At 39.5% G+C, this 14,045-nt stretch overlaps 1 protein-coding gene across 1 annotated transcript in view; it reads right to left on the bottom strand.

The window, feature by feature from the left end:
* Nucleotides 1-14,045, bottom strand: part of CDH2 (cadherin 2) — a 212,181-nt gene that overhangs the window by 41,126 nt on the left and 157,010 nt on the right. The window contains exons 6-9 of the mRNA XM_044243233.1: nucleotides 12,603-12,747; nucleotides 9,765-9,937; nucleotides 955-1,092; nucleotides 88-273 (exon numbers count right to left, since the gene is read on the bottom strand). Coding sequence (XP_044099168.1) covers nucleotides 88-273; nucleotides 955-1,092; nucleotides 9,765-9,937; nucleotides 12,603-12,747 — 642 coding nt within the window. The remainder of the gene's footprint in view (nucleotides 1-87; nucleotides 274-954; nucleotides 1,093-9,764; nucleotides 9,938-12,602; nucleotides 12,748-14,045) is intronic.

Below are 14,045 nucleotides of genomic sequence, written 5' to 3'. Positions count from 1 at the left end.
AAGCTGTCTGAAGCGGCGGTGGGGGGGGAACCTAAAATTCAAAAGGGAACTACAGGCCAGAGAGATGAGCGGCCCAAGGGCACTTACTTTGACGACGGTGACCAGGCCGTCATTGCTGTTTGGGTCCGTCTGAATGGCAAAGCGCCCCGTAGGATCCCCGCCGCTTATCCTGTACACGGCATTCCAGGCCGGCGTGTGGGGCTGATCCTTGTCTGTCACAGTTAGATTTGCCACTATGACATCTACCCTGTTTTCAGGGACTTCACCATAGAACTGCAAGAAAAACAAACCTCGGTGGAGAGGAGCGACGTGGACCGGTGAAGGACAGGGCGTCTTGATGACCACACTGCCCTGATTTTACTGCTCCATTAAATCTTTATTACCCACACTAAATGAGGAAATCGGTAATACAGGTAATCACAGCATTTATGTTTAACTTTTAAAAATACTATCACTTTTCTCAGCAGTCAAAATTTCTTCCAAATGATGTTATAGTTTCATTAATATTAAAATTAGTATCCATTTGTGAGTATCTGGGTGATTAATTCAGGGCTGGAGAAAAGGACTTGTCTGAGGAAAATAATTTTCCTCAAGAGATAATGTATCTATATGCTTGACAAAGTGGCATAAATCAGTCATGTAATATCCGTTCAGTTTCCTGCACCTGAAAATATTTATAAATTTTCTGTTATAACAGCACAAAGTATTTTTAGGCCATTTCTTCCTGGTGGCATATTTTAACAACTTCATCAGTGGACCTGGGAGACTTGGAGAAAACAAATTACTTAGGCGCCTCATTTAAAAGTCCTGGTGACAGCAAACGTCTGAGAGAGTAGCCAATCTACAATGAGGAAAAGCAAATTCCACCTCTATTTAATGCATTTATTATTCATGACAAAACTTCTCAGTAATGGACCAGAGACCTAAATTCTGTGAGTGACAGTCTGTACTTACTGTCATGGCAGTAAACTCTGGAGGATTGTCATTGACATCTGTCACCGTGATGACAGCCGTAGCCGTGTTTGAAAGGCCGTATGTGGGATTGCCTTCCATGTCCGTAGCTTGAATGATTAATGTATACTGTTGCACTTTCTAAAAAGACAAAAAGATCACATCTTAGATGAAACTAATTCCTCAAGAAGACACAGCAGTTGTTTTGTAAGTAGCTCTTTATTACACACAGAAAGCTCAGCATCATTCATTCTGATTAACATTGCTTGAAAGTTCCCAAGTGGAGCCGACTTTAGCTTGAGAAGCAAAGACCTGGTTCCTGTCTGGAGAGAGGCGACTGTGTATTTTCACCTTTACTTGCGGAAAAGATCACATTGCGGATGTGTGAAGTTCACAGAGAAGCTGACACTTCCATCTGATCTCAACCTCCCCCCTTCACAACATTGTGATCAAGCCTTCAACTCACTTGGTTTGTGTTTACTTTCTCATATGTTAGTTTCTATCCAGTTTAGAATACTCCAGACAATGAAAAATCTTGATTGTGTGTGTGTGTGTATACACACATTTCGTTTTACATTTTCATTTCACAGATTTCATTTTACAGACTATGCTTTCTTTTAAGATGGTCTCATATATGTTCTATTAGAACAGGATTATAGAGTATTTTCTCCTACTTTCCACCAGTACACACAATTTACAACTCACTATGCAGGAGAGATATATTCTTTTTTTTTTTTTTTTTTAAAGATTTTATTTATTTATTTGACAGAGAGAGATCACAAGTAGGCAGAGAGGCAGGCAGAGGGAGAGAGAGGAGGAAGCAAGCTCCCCGCTGAGCAGAGAGCCCGATGTGGGACTCGATCCCAGGACCCTGAGATCATGACCCGAGCTGAAGGCAGCGGCCCAACCCACTGAGCCACCCAGGCGCCCGGGAGAGATATATTCTTAAGTGAAGTTAAAACCCAATTAAAGGGTTTATGTTTATGTCCTTATTTGTAACTAAGGAACACAGTAGTGCTTAATATTTCTACACTCAAAAGATTTCCATTTTGGCTTAATGCTCCTTGTGCCCATATACCTATGAGGGACACAGATACATCTACATATAGACAGTCATTACCAAACAGGTATCTCTACTTTTAAATTCCAATTGAATTTTTAAAATTATTTATTTATTTATTTAAGAGAGAGCTAGCAGGGAGAGAAGCAGGGAGGGGGTGAGGAAGAGAAAGACAATCTCAAGCAGACTCTGAGCTGAGTTCAGACCCTGATACGGGGCTTGATCTCATGACCCTGAGATCCAGACCTGAGCCAAAACCAAGTGTCAGACACCTGATGGACTGAGCCACCCAGGTGCACCATCCGAACTGAATTTTTAAAAGGGGGAGCCAAATTAAGCTGCACTCTATCTAAGAGAATATCTAGAGACTGTCTGAGAAGTCTATAGTACTAACTGACAAATACACTTTATATTAGGACAACTTAACCAAAATGATTTTCTAAAATCATTGGAAATCTCTGTGGAAATTGGCACAGATAAAAAATATAGATTTTTTTTTCATAAATGTTAAAGCTTTCTCAACAACAAAACTCACTTCTTCATACAAAAATAAACTGTCACGGCAAAGTACAGTTTTCCTTGATTCTAAATATAAGTAACATTATGAATGGCCATTCTTAAGGGATTTCTGGAGCTTGGCTAGAACAGACACAAATTGTAACTTTTGATTTAGTTGTTAGTGGGAAGGGCAAGGAAGAAGAAATGGGTAGGAGAAAAAGCCAAACCCCACACATCTGATTTTAAGTCTTCTGTCCACCCAAATGCTAAACTCTAGCAGTTATTTATTTGTCTTCCTAAAAAAGAAAATACCATTTATTCGAATTTAAAAAAACAAAAGAAAGGAACAGTGCTAGCTGAGCTGTTTATATTTTTTCTTAACCCATAACACCTCACCATAATGCTTACATAGGCTAAAATATTTCTCAATGATTTCCTTTCCCAATCAAGTGTCATTTCAGCTTAATGTTCTCATGGTTAGTGAGAGAATTTTATAGGGCACTCAGTTCAGCTTCCCAGCTGAAAATCATGAAAATAAAAATTTGTTATGACTTTGAAATGCCATTTCTGTTAGCTGCTATTCACAGAAGCAGATGAACATTTTCAAAAAAAGGAAGAGGTTTTTCTTACTGTTGTTGTTAAAGAAGATTAAAAAAAAAAAACCCACAGATATTGTATGGAAATAGAGCTAAAAATGTCTGCTCTTTAAATTATAATATCTACTTTAAAATTATATAAGCACAATATATACAATTTTCCACTGAGATGAAATACTGTGATCAGTACCTAATATGTGAAATTTCCTACCACTTTAAGTTAGTCTTAGAATCTTTAAGGTACAAAAGAACATTGTTATTTCTAAAATACAATGTCTCTTCAAAAAAAAAAAATCCAACTTGGTAAATAATATGATCTCCATTTTCAAATGCTTGGTTGGTAAAATGCTCTTACATTTAGTAAGAAAGACACAACAGCCTGTTTTAGACAACCAAACTATTTAGGGCTTCTTGCCTAATTTAGACCCTGGGCATCTGGTTCTAGATGACTGACATTTAGATTCCATAATAATTTGACTTCCCATCCTCAATCCCACATCTGATCAAGGGGACTTTGCTTAAAAATGTTTCCTTACTTCCTCTTCTAGGTGGGTAAAATCTTGACTCAACTGTTTGCTCTCAATCCTATTCTCCCTGTGACTCATCTATTTAACTTATCAAAGTTATGTATCACCCTTCATCCACTTATTCTACACCTTCAGTTCTTTGTATCTTTCTTTCAAATGCCTATTGTGACCCTACACCACTGCCTTCCGTATTTCCCTCAGGGTAGAATGGTGGTTCTCAATGGAGGTAATTTTGCCCCTCTCCCGCCAAGGAGACTTTTCATTCCTTGGACATTTTTGGTTGTCACAGTTGGGGGCTGTTACTGACATCTAATGGATGGGCATAAAGGCAAGAGAGCCTACGAAACATCCTATGATATACAGGACAGGCCCCCACAAAAAAGATTTATCCAATCCAATATGTCAATAGTGCCACAGTTGAGAAACTCTGGGCTTCAGTCCCCTTCCCGTCACCCTGAGCCTGGCAAATACGAAACGGAAAAGCCACCTCAGAGATGACTTCAGACAGTCCTGGAGGCAGAGCTGTTGGACTGTCATGTATACACCTCTATCACTGTTTCTAGTTTATATGGCTACTCCCCGTCCATAATCTCCTGGTTATGTAGACACAAACACATACCCCTTCTCAGGCCCCTGCCTTATCAATGTTTGTGTCATTGGTATACAGCCTAATGTCTGAACAGAGTAAGCAAGTGATAAATGCTTTTGACTTGGCGGTTGGATGGATGAATGGATGAGAAATCCTGGGCCTTGTCTTACACTATAGAAATCCTTCCAGGTTTGGGGGGGAAAAACACCATCTTATTTACATGGCAGCTGTTATTTACTCATTAAATCATATACTGGGAGTAAAAACTAGCTCAGTTTCCCAAACTACAGTGATTCATACATCATCTTCCCAATGCTGCCATATCCTCATATTTCTATACCATGAGTCACTTAACATTAATTATGACATTCACTCCCTTTTAAAAAACTTAATTTATTGTTAGATTATCATAAATAGAAGACCAGCATCACCTCCCATAAATATAACTGTAAAAATAAATACAATAAAATTCTTGCACTCTGGCAGTCTCTACCTGATGGAGTAGCATCTGAAGGCTTGTGGTCTCCAGTTTTCTCTAGAGGCATCCCTCCATGTATCAATAAAAATCATCACACCTGTGCACCACACTTTGAAACACTGAACTAAAGTGATATGAGTGAATGAAGAAGTGAGAGTAGTGGTCATTCATTCAGTTGACACACATTTCATGAATGTCTACTAGATGTCGGGTGATGATGTATTTACTTGGATAAAATAATGAGTAACCCCAGTGATGGTCTTGATACCCTTAAGTGATGGAGGAAGCCATTAATGGATCACAGGAGCAGGCGTACAAAGCACCTGTAGTAAGAGTCGGAAGGTGCGATGCAAGGACTTCAGTAGGGCATGCAAACCAGTCATCAGAGTCTGGGGCAAAGAATGAATGCAAGAGACATTTTGGAGGTAAACTGAAAGGAAACTGATCACTAAATTTATTGGTGGATGGATGGCAGTGCATGATAAAGGCAGGTAGACTGTGATCTTGGGGAGACTGGGGTGGTGGTACTGGTCACATGAAATGGGAAATTGATCAGGACTCATAGATTAAGAGTGATGATGGATTGCTTTTATATGCACTGAGTTAGGGGATGGACAATTAAATAATAATGTCAAGAGAACTTATAAGTACAGGTTTGTGATCCTGTTCAAAATTCTTAAAGGCGAAGTCCTAGTTCCTTCACCTGTGAAATGGGGCTGATGGTACCATTTACCTTGTGTTTTTGGAGTCTAAATTCTTTTTTTTTTTTTTGAATGCTTACTGTATGCTGACAAGTTTCTGGGGCCTTGATAAGAAAAAAAAAATAACATTTTTTTAGACTAGGTACTAACTACATGCCAGACATACTGCTAAGCAGTATATATTATCATATTCAGTCCTCACAATTACCTGTAAGGCAGGTGGATTTTTTTTTTTTTTTCAATCCTCATTTTCCAGATAAGGAAACCAAAGCTTAGGGAGGCAGGGAAGCTTGCTCTATGACACCCAGTCATAAGTAGGAGAAGCAGGATTTGAACCCAGGTCTCTGTGAGTCTGGAGTCTATACCATTAATTGCTCCACTCTATGAGTGCCCTCCTATGAAGTGAGAATATGTGCATGACAAGGGTGCATCCTGAGTGGGCCAGGCAGGCAGAAAGCCAAACGTCAAGATGAGGAAGGAATGGGAACTGAGCAAGAGTGTGGGTTGTCCTTTCAAGGACTCTGTGTGGAAAACAAGGAGAAAATCACGTAACGTGAACATTTCTTCAGGGTTCCTATTCAGGGTAAAAAAGAGCACATGAGCCTCACCAAATACTGAGAAAAAGAAAGCAGATATAATGTCTAAGTGACATAGTCTCTGCCCATCTCAGGGAATACAGAGACTACTGGGGGTGCTCAAGGAGCATTTGGGGACTGGCTCTTAGAGTCCCCCTGCTCTAAAGAGATGGGAAAGGAGCTCTTCAGGCAGAGGAAATCACAGGAACAGAAGATTTGTACAAGGAGTTGTGTGTGATTGTATGAGTGTTGGACATCATTTGCTCCTCAAGAGGAGGCAAGGAACCCCAGGAGGTTAGACCAAAGAAGGCTTTGGGACCAGTGTCATAGAGGGTTTGGAGCGCCATGTTACAGAGCTCTGATGTCATTCTAGGGGTGGTGGGGAGTCATTTTACCACAGGGGAGACTCAGCATGTTTATAGATTATGAAGCTACTATTGGGTTTTAGAAGGCAACCTGTAGGGAAGAGAAGACCAACACAGTGGAACGCAGAACATGAAGCGGAGAGCGCAACGGGAAGGATCAGTAGACCTGGAAAACAGGAAGTATCATTCTATCTTTGCCATGAGAAAACGATGCTGAGGAGCCAAAATGATAGCGCTCACCCAGTATGCCCAGGCTGGATTTATGATGGTAACAAGGGAAAACAATAGCTAATATTTATTGGGCACAGTGCTGAATGTGTTATGCCTTGTGTTACCTCACCCTTACAATCATCCCATGAGGGAGGTAATATTTTTATCCCCATTCACAGATGTGGGAACTAAGGTTTCAGGTTAATACAGTGAAGGTCAAATAGCCCATAACAGGCAGTCCCAGGATTTACACCCACTGAAGCAGAGGGCTAGTCATCAGTAGTCTTAGCCAAAAAGGGCAGGCGATAGACACCAAGAGAAAGGGGTAGAGAAAAGAAAGTGCCAGGAAGAAGCACAGCCAAGTTAAAGCAACCTGAAGAACTGATATTTTTTTTTTTTTTTTAAAGATTTTATTTATTTATTTGACAAAGCAAGATCACAAGCAGGCAGAGAAGCAGGCAGAGAGAGAGGAGGAAGCAGGCTCCCCGCTGAGCAGAGAGCCCGATGTGGGCCTCGATCCCAGGACCCTGAGATCATGACCTGAGCCGAAGGCAGCGGCTTAACCCACTGAGCCACCCAGGCGCCCAAGAACTGATATTTTTTTAAACCCACAGATTAAAGTAGAATAAAAAACCGAATCTCAGTAAGGATTTCAACGATTAGGAGTTCAGTCACTTATAGGTGTCATATATCCTGGGAGAACGACAACTGAAATTACTTCTGACAGAGAGAAAACTGTGAATTCTAATAGAAATAAAAGAAACTCAGGCCTGCATCAGGCCTGAGGAAGCCAGAGTAATTTATCCCTGGCCTCAGGCAGAATTACCATAAACCATCCGAGATAGATACATTTTTTTTCCCGTTAAATGACTTTCAGAAAAGGAAGTTTTTCTGTAATTTTCTCTGGTAACTCATTGTTGTGTTTAATAATTTCACTGTCAAGAAGCTATTTCTCACACACGATTCTATCGTTTCTAATCCATTCCCACATTCGTTTCATGTGGGGCACGGCGGCTTCCGTCCACTGCAAAATAGACCTAACCACGATTAGGGTACGACGTCAGGCTTTCATCCGCTGAACTAAATGCAGTCATTCTGGTTTTTAAATATGGCCGGTCTGTGGGCGTAAAACAACCTTTAATTCTCAGTGCCTCTTCCTTGTCATCAAACAGCCCGGCTCCATGCGATAAGAATACCGCGGTGTGCAAACATGATGAAGCCCCATTTCTGTATCTCACGAGGATGGTGTGAGTGAGAGAGAAGTATTCCTATTGGGGGATGAGTTATATACCTCCACAGTATGTGAGCAACCTGGCACTCAGGGAAGAACGTTAAAAAATATCCCCTATTCTTGGGGCACCTGGGTGGCTCAGTGGGTTAAAGCCTCTACCTTCGGCTCAGGTCATGATCCCAGGGTCCTGGGATCGAGCCTCACATCAGGCTCTCTACTTTGTGGGGAGCCTGCTTCCTCCTCTTTCTTTCTCTGTCTACTTGTGATCTCTGTCTGTCAAATAAATAAATAAATCTTAAAAAAAAAAAAAACAAACATCTCCTATTCTCAAACGAACTATGCACACATGCTGAGCTCACTGGCATTAGGATTTGTGAATTATACAATATTGGAAGAGGTGAAAAGACACACATGTTCCAAGGATCATGGAACAAAAGCACTACCGCAAATACTAAATTTCAACTATCTCCAACACAGACTATTCCTGGAAAAAGAATCGGTCACATCTGGAAGTTAATAGGTACCATGTTCTAGGTGTACATCTAACTCCTATGTAAGGCTCTCAGTTTAGCTCAGTTGTGAATAAAGTAAACTTTATTTGTTCGTACTACTTCATTAAAGCGCCTTTAGCACTATCTTGCATATATAATTAATTGCAATAGTAATGTTTTCTTCGATCCAATTCAAGTGAATGCTATTGAGGCAAATAAAACGTCATAAAAACCAACTCCTGAAATCCTTGTCAATAGTATTTATTATGGTAAGCATAATGTTTCCTTTTGACATACATAATCTGAGGTCTCATTACTGTAAAGGTGGGCTCGGCCAGAAACCTACAAAGCACAAATGTCTATGAGTCAAGTACTTTGATAATTCACTCACGTGATCATTACTGACGGTCAATAATGACCTTGAGAATTTCTTAAGAAAATGGCCAGAACAACATAGAGAAAGTGTGTAAAAGATTCATTAGGAGCGGGGTTTTGGGGAAAGGATAGAAGTGCGGCTTAAATTCAGACATGAAGAAATGGAAGGTTCAAGAACAAGACGAAGGTGCAAATCATTCCTGGTGGAAGGAATGTGGGTTGAGGTCAGTCACAGTGAGATGAGCATTGGGAATTAAGAAAAGCCCATCCCCTTTCAGACTGTGACACTACATGGTATTTCAATGCTGTCAACATTTTATGCCTTTTCAACAAAAATCATGCCAGAAGTCTGTTTTTCTCCATTTATACCTTTAAGGGCTTGTCAGTAGAATTAATGCCATTGCTGGTCTTCAAACTTGTTAAGTAAGTCAATTTTAGAGTTAAGGGGCAAGTTCTAATAAAGGAGATAATCTTTTTTTACTAAACCAGGCTATCCAGAAAAGCTACAAAATACCTCAGCACACACGTTATTTGTAGCCTCTTAAATATATAACTCTTGGGCGCCTGGGTGGTGCAGTCGTTTAAACACCTGACTCTCAGTTTCGACTCAGGTCATGAACTCCAGGTCGGGGGATCGAGCCCCATGTGGGGCTCCATGCACAGAATGGAGACTGCTTGAGACTCTCTCTCCATCTTCCTATGCCCCTCCCCGCCCCCACCCACAAAACAAATACACAAATCTTAAAAACAATATGACGGTTAAAAATTACCCTAAATTTATACACACAATATTTGTTCATGGTTTTTAGTTTAATTGCTCACAAAAACCTTTGACTGTAAGGGAAAACTGACAAAATAGCAAGGATTTTAAAAATTAGGTACCAGATACATCTAATTGACTTGGTTGATTACGCACTAAATAGTACATGGGCCAACACGATCTATCCAGTATGCACACATCACTTAACCAACTTGAAGTCTGGTCAAAACAGCATAACAAGATTTCTTTGAAAAACTGATATTGAATGATACTGTCGACGTCTGATTACCTGGAGATAAACTGCACGCGATACCGTTAAGATTAAAAACAAATTCAGATAGTTTTTGGTTGGCTTACTTCTCTATCAAGTCCAGCTGCCACTGTGATAATATCACCCGTCTCATTGTTGATTGTAAACATGTTAGGCGAAGGGGTGCTTGGAGCCTGGGACAGGATTCTGTACCTCAGCATTCCGTTTAGGGCGTTTGGATCATCAGCATCTATGGCAGTGACCGTCATCACGTATGTTCCTAGAACAGGACATGTGGAGAATGAATGGTCTAGTCGGATCTTCCAAACAGATATACCCAAGAGATGTATTTGCCTTTTGGGTCGATCTTAATTTCACTTTCTCAAAACAAACATTTGTCATTTAGATTGAATGAAAAATCCTCATAAGAGGATTAATATCCTCACCTTAAAAAAAATACAAAACATGGTTTAGATCCTTGAAAGGAAAATTATTAAAAATGTATACATTTGTAAACACTCATTTTTCCCCATAACCTAGAAGTTCACTATGTGATTCAAAGAAAGGATCACTTCAGACCTTTATTCGTATAAAAGGCAAATAATAGTACAGATGCTATTAGCAATGTATTTTACGTCCACTAATACTTTCCCTTTGCCATATTTTCCTCTGTTATACAATAACATCGAAAATGACATGCTGGGCATGATTCTCCTCAAAGCCTAAGTCACCTTCTGAAAGTAAGCTGTGTGCGTAACGATGCACACTCCATTTACTCAGGTCATAAGAAACCATTCCATGCATTGCTGTTTTGGTACATTGAATAGGAGTTTGGCACTGTGGTTCATTATTTCCTAGGAGATTACAAGAGCGCTGTAACAAACTCAGGGACTTCAATTTATTAGATATTTTGGAAAGGAAATCAACAACGCATTAGAATCAAATAAGTTCAAACTAGCTACACACCCTGTGTAATTTAGAAGTAGAGAGGAAAGTAGTTACTATTTAGGAAGGTCTGTTCCGTGGTCTATTTATAAGAACTAGCATATAAAATTTTCCATCTCTAACCCACCTTCCTCATGAGTGCTCTGAGCTCAGTTCTATGTTAGAACCTCTCTGTGCTACAGTTTTGCCCCAGAATTCACGAAGGGTTGATCACGTTATTCAAATCTCTTTCCAGAGCTTGTCCCTTGAGTGAGACACTTTTGACTATGTGCCCATTCTACACCCTTATTATTATTATTTTTTAACTTCATTGCATATGTGCTTGCTTCCTTGGCTTCTATTTTTCTCCCCTACTAGAATGTAAGCTCCAGTAGGGAAGGGTTAGGGTTTGGGTTTAGGGTTCGGGTTTAGGATTAGAGTTAGGAACTAGGGTGTCACTGCTGTGCCCAGAGCAACAGAACAGAGTGACTAGCATGCAGCACAGACTCTATAAACATTTGCTGCATGAACAAATGAATGGTTAAAACAAAAAAAGTATTTTCCGGGACATTGATCCAAAATACTGATTACAATGCTGTTTAATTCAAGATCCTTACAAAGTGGTTACTGGAAATACATGCATGAAATGTCTTTAGTTCTTATGAACATTGAGTCTTTTATTTAAAGGATGCTTTGGTGGAAATTCATGATCAAATGCATAATACATCTACCTTTAATGGTTCATTTTTGACAATCTTCATGAAGGAGTGCTCTTAATAAAGTTAGAAACAACAGAAGAACAAATGAAAGAAATGATTTTAAAAAACAACAAAAAATAATTACCCCACATAAAAAAATCTTTATCTTCCCTTATATTTAGAATATGTATATAGGTATTGTGTTTTCGTATGTATATGTTTTAATATTGTTTGATTTTATTGTATTTTAAAATCCCAAAGAAAGCTACTCTGGAATGTGACTCAGGAGGAGCCAAAGATAGCTGAACTTCCCTCTCCAGCTCCCCTTCCCCCTACCTGAACTTCCTTTCTGAGGATACAGACAGGTACATTTGGAGCAAGAAACAGTGCCATCTAAGGCATGTGTGGTTCTATCTATAAACTGTGTAATCATAAAGGAGCTACGGGCATAAACTGGCATAGGTGACAAAGGTAATACATAGTACTATTTTAAATGGTGAGGCTCTTTTAAATGCAAAATAAAAATAATAATCACGTAGCTAATTAAATCTCTCTAAACACCAAATCAGCTCAGGGAGGCTGGTGAAACACGATCTTTTCCCATCTCTCTACCCACTGTTTTTCTTATCCACTAGTTTTTCAAACCAAATTGGCCTTCATAGCCTTGGTCTTCTGAAGTCTACAGTGTTTTCAGGACAGGAGTCTAAAATTGTCGTCAAAGATCCCTGCACGATGATGAAAGGCTTTGGCAACTCCTGTTTCTAGACTAGGACACTTTCCATGCCACTGGTCTAAAAGTGTGGGCTGGCAGAAGACATTAGAATTATCCCAAAGTAAATATCCAGTGTAACCACAGCCCCCTCCAAGCCCCCTCTCTGTTTTTGGCTTTACCTCACTATCTAGCCCAGGAATACCAAGTACCTTTCAGACTCTCCAACTGAGTTTTACTTGCTGCTCCGACTAATATGATAAAATCTGCAGTTTATGAACAGAAAGCTCTGGTCTTCTGGAGCTCACTTTTTTTTTTTTTTTTTTTTTTTTGCCGCACTGAGTTTATCAACGACAGTAGAATGAAAGGATCCCACAGATCCTATAATATAGAATCAGAGACTATAGTGTATGTATTTTAAAAAGTGGGAAGTGATTTTTTTTGCTTTGTCTCTTCTATCAATTTTTTTTCCTGTTATCTTCTTTTTTTCCTAAAATCATTTCGCAAGAAAGGAAATAACACAGAAAGGTTCACAAGATTTCTTCTCTTGTTTATAACCAGTGCTGACTTACATGACATTTCTTGAATCTTTAAATTATTATGTTTAAACTCACCAGGCTTTGACCCCTCAGGAACTGTCCCATTCCAAACCTGGTGTAAGAACTCTGGTCTGTTATCGTTCATATCAATAACATTGATGACAATGTCAATAGGGTTCTCCACTTGATTTCCATTAATATCCACTGCATGTGCCCTCAACTGCAAAAATAATTAGAAAACAGAACTATTTACTAATGTATGTCTCACATGAGAAGGTAAAATATACAATCACCATGCTATGAAAATAACGAGGGCGAACAGAGAAACTGAAGAAAAAGCTACTCTCCCCATCAAAATTTAAGTTAGCCAGGGGCACCTGGGTGGCTCAGTCTGTTAAGTGTCTGTCTCTTGACTTTGGCTCAGGTCATGATCACAGGGTCCTGGGATCAAGCCCCGTGTCAGACCCTCCCCCCGGGCATGGAGTCTACTTCAGATTCTCTCTCTCCCCCTCTGCACCCCATCCCACCAAAATAAATAAAACCTTTAAAAAAAAATTAAGTTTGCCAAACTTCATGTGATTAGGATAGATATAGCAGTAAGAGCCAACAATTAGTATTTGCTAGGCATTCTGCTCAGGTTTATGGATTTTAACTGGTTTGATCCATATACAAAAGAAAGAGGCAGAAATGATAGGGGCTTGAAAGGTGAAGAAACTGAGCTTTAGGGGGCACCTGGGTGGCTCAGTGGGTTAAGCCTCTGCCTTTGGCTCAGGTCACGATCTCAGGGTCCTGGGATCAAGCCCCGCATCGGGCTCTCTGCTTAGCAAGGAGCCTAGTTTCCCTTCTATCTCTGCCTGCCTCTCTGCCTACTTGTGATCTCTCTTTCTGAGTTAATAAATAAATAAAACCTTTAAAAAAAAAAAAAAGAAACTGAGCTTTAGAAAATCCAAGTAACTTTGCTCTGTCTCTTGACAGAGCCCATATCCAAAGCCAGTTCTGTCCAGTTCCCAAGTCCTTTTGCTAAATCTGTATATACGAGTCAGGGTAATTAAAAATGTACTGGGCACAGAGTAGTCGTAGAGATATAAGAACAGAGGAGAACTTAGAATTAAGTGTGCATAGGGAATTTTGACACTAGGTGGGGTCTTTTAAATTGTAAAAGTCACTCATAAACATTAAAAGTGTGTGAGTATGTAAGATAATTGTTCCTCTCCCAAGCTTGAGTTTTATGGTATTCGAAGAATTTTATCTTTTTTTTTTTTCTTTTTAAATAAATAGTCACTCCACTACTCTTGGTAGAATACCCTCAAAATCTTTTAATCCAGCGCACAGAGATCCATTACATTTTTTTCAGTAGCTGTGTAGTGTTCCGTTGAATTGCTTTTTTTTAATGGGATGCTTCTGTGGTTTTTCTGTTAAGTATGATGCTAGCTGTTGGATTCTGTTGGGCATGGTTCATCAAGTTAAAGAAGCATCAATATATCCTCTTTTTAAAAAAAAATTTAGAGGTTATCTAAC

The sequence above is a fragment of the Neovison vison genome, chromosome 3 (assembly GCF_020171115.1).
Source record: "Neovison vison isolate M4711 chromosome 3, ASM_NN_V1, whole genome shotgun sequence".
Lineage (NCBI taxonomy): Eukaryota > Metazoa > Chordata > Mammalia > Carnivora > Mustelidae > Neogale > Neogale vison.
This window is presented reverse-complemented; position numbering and strand designations above follow the sequence as displayed.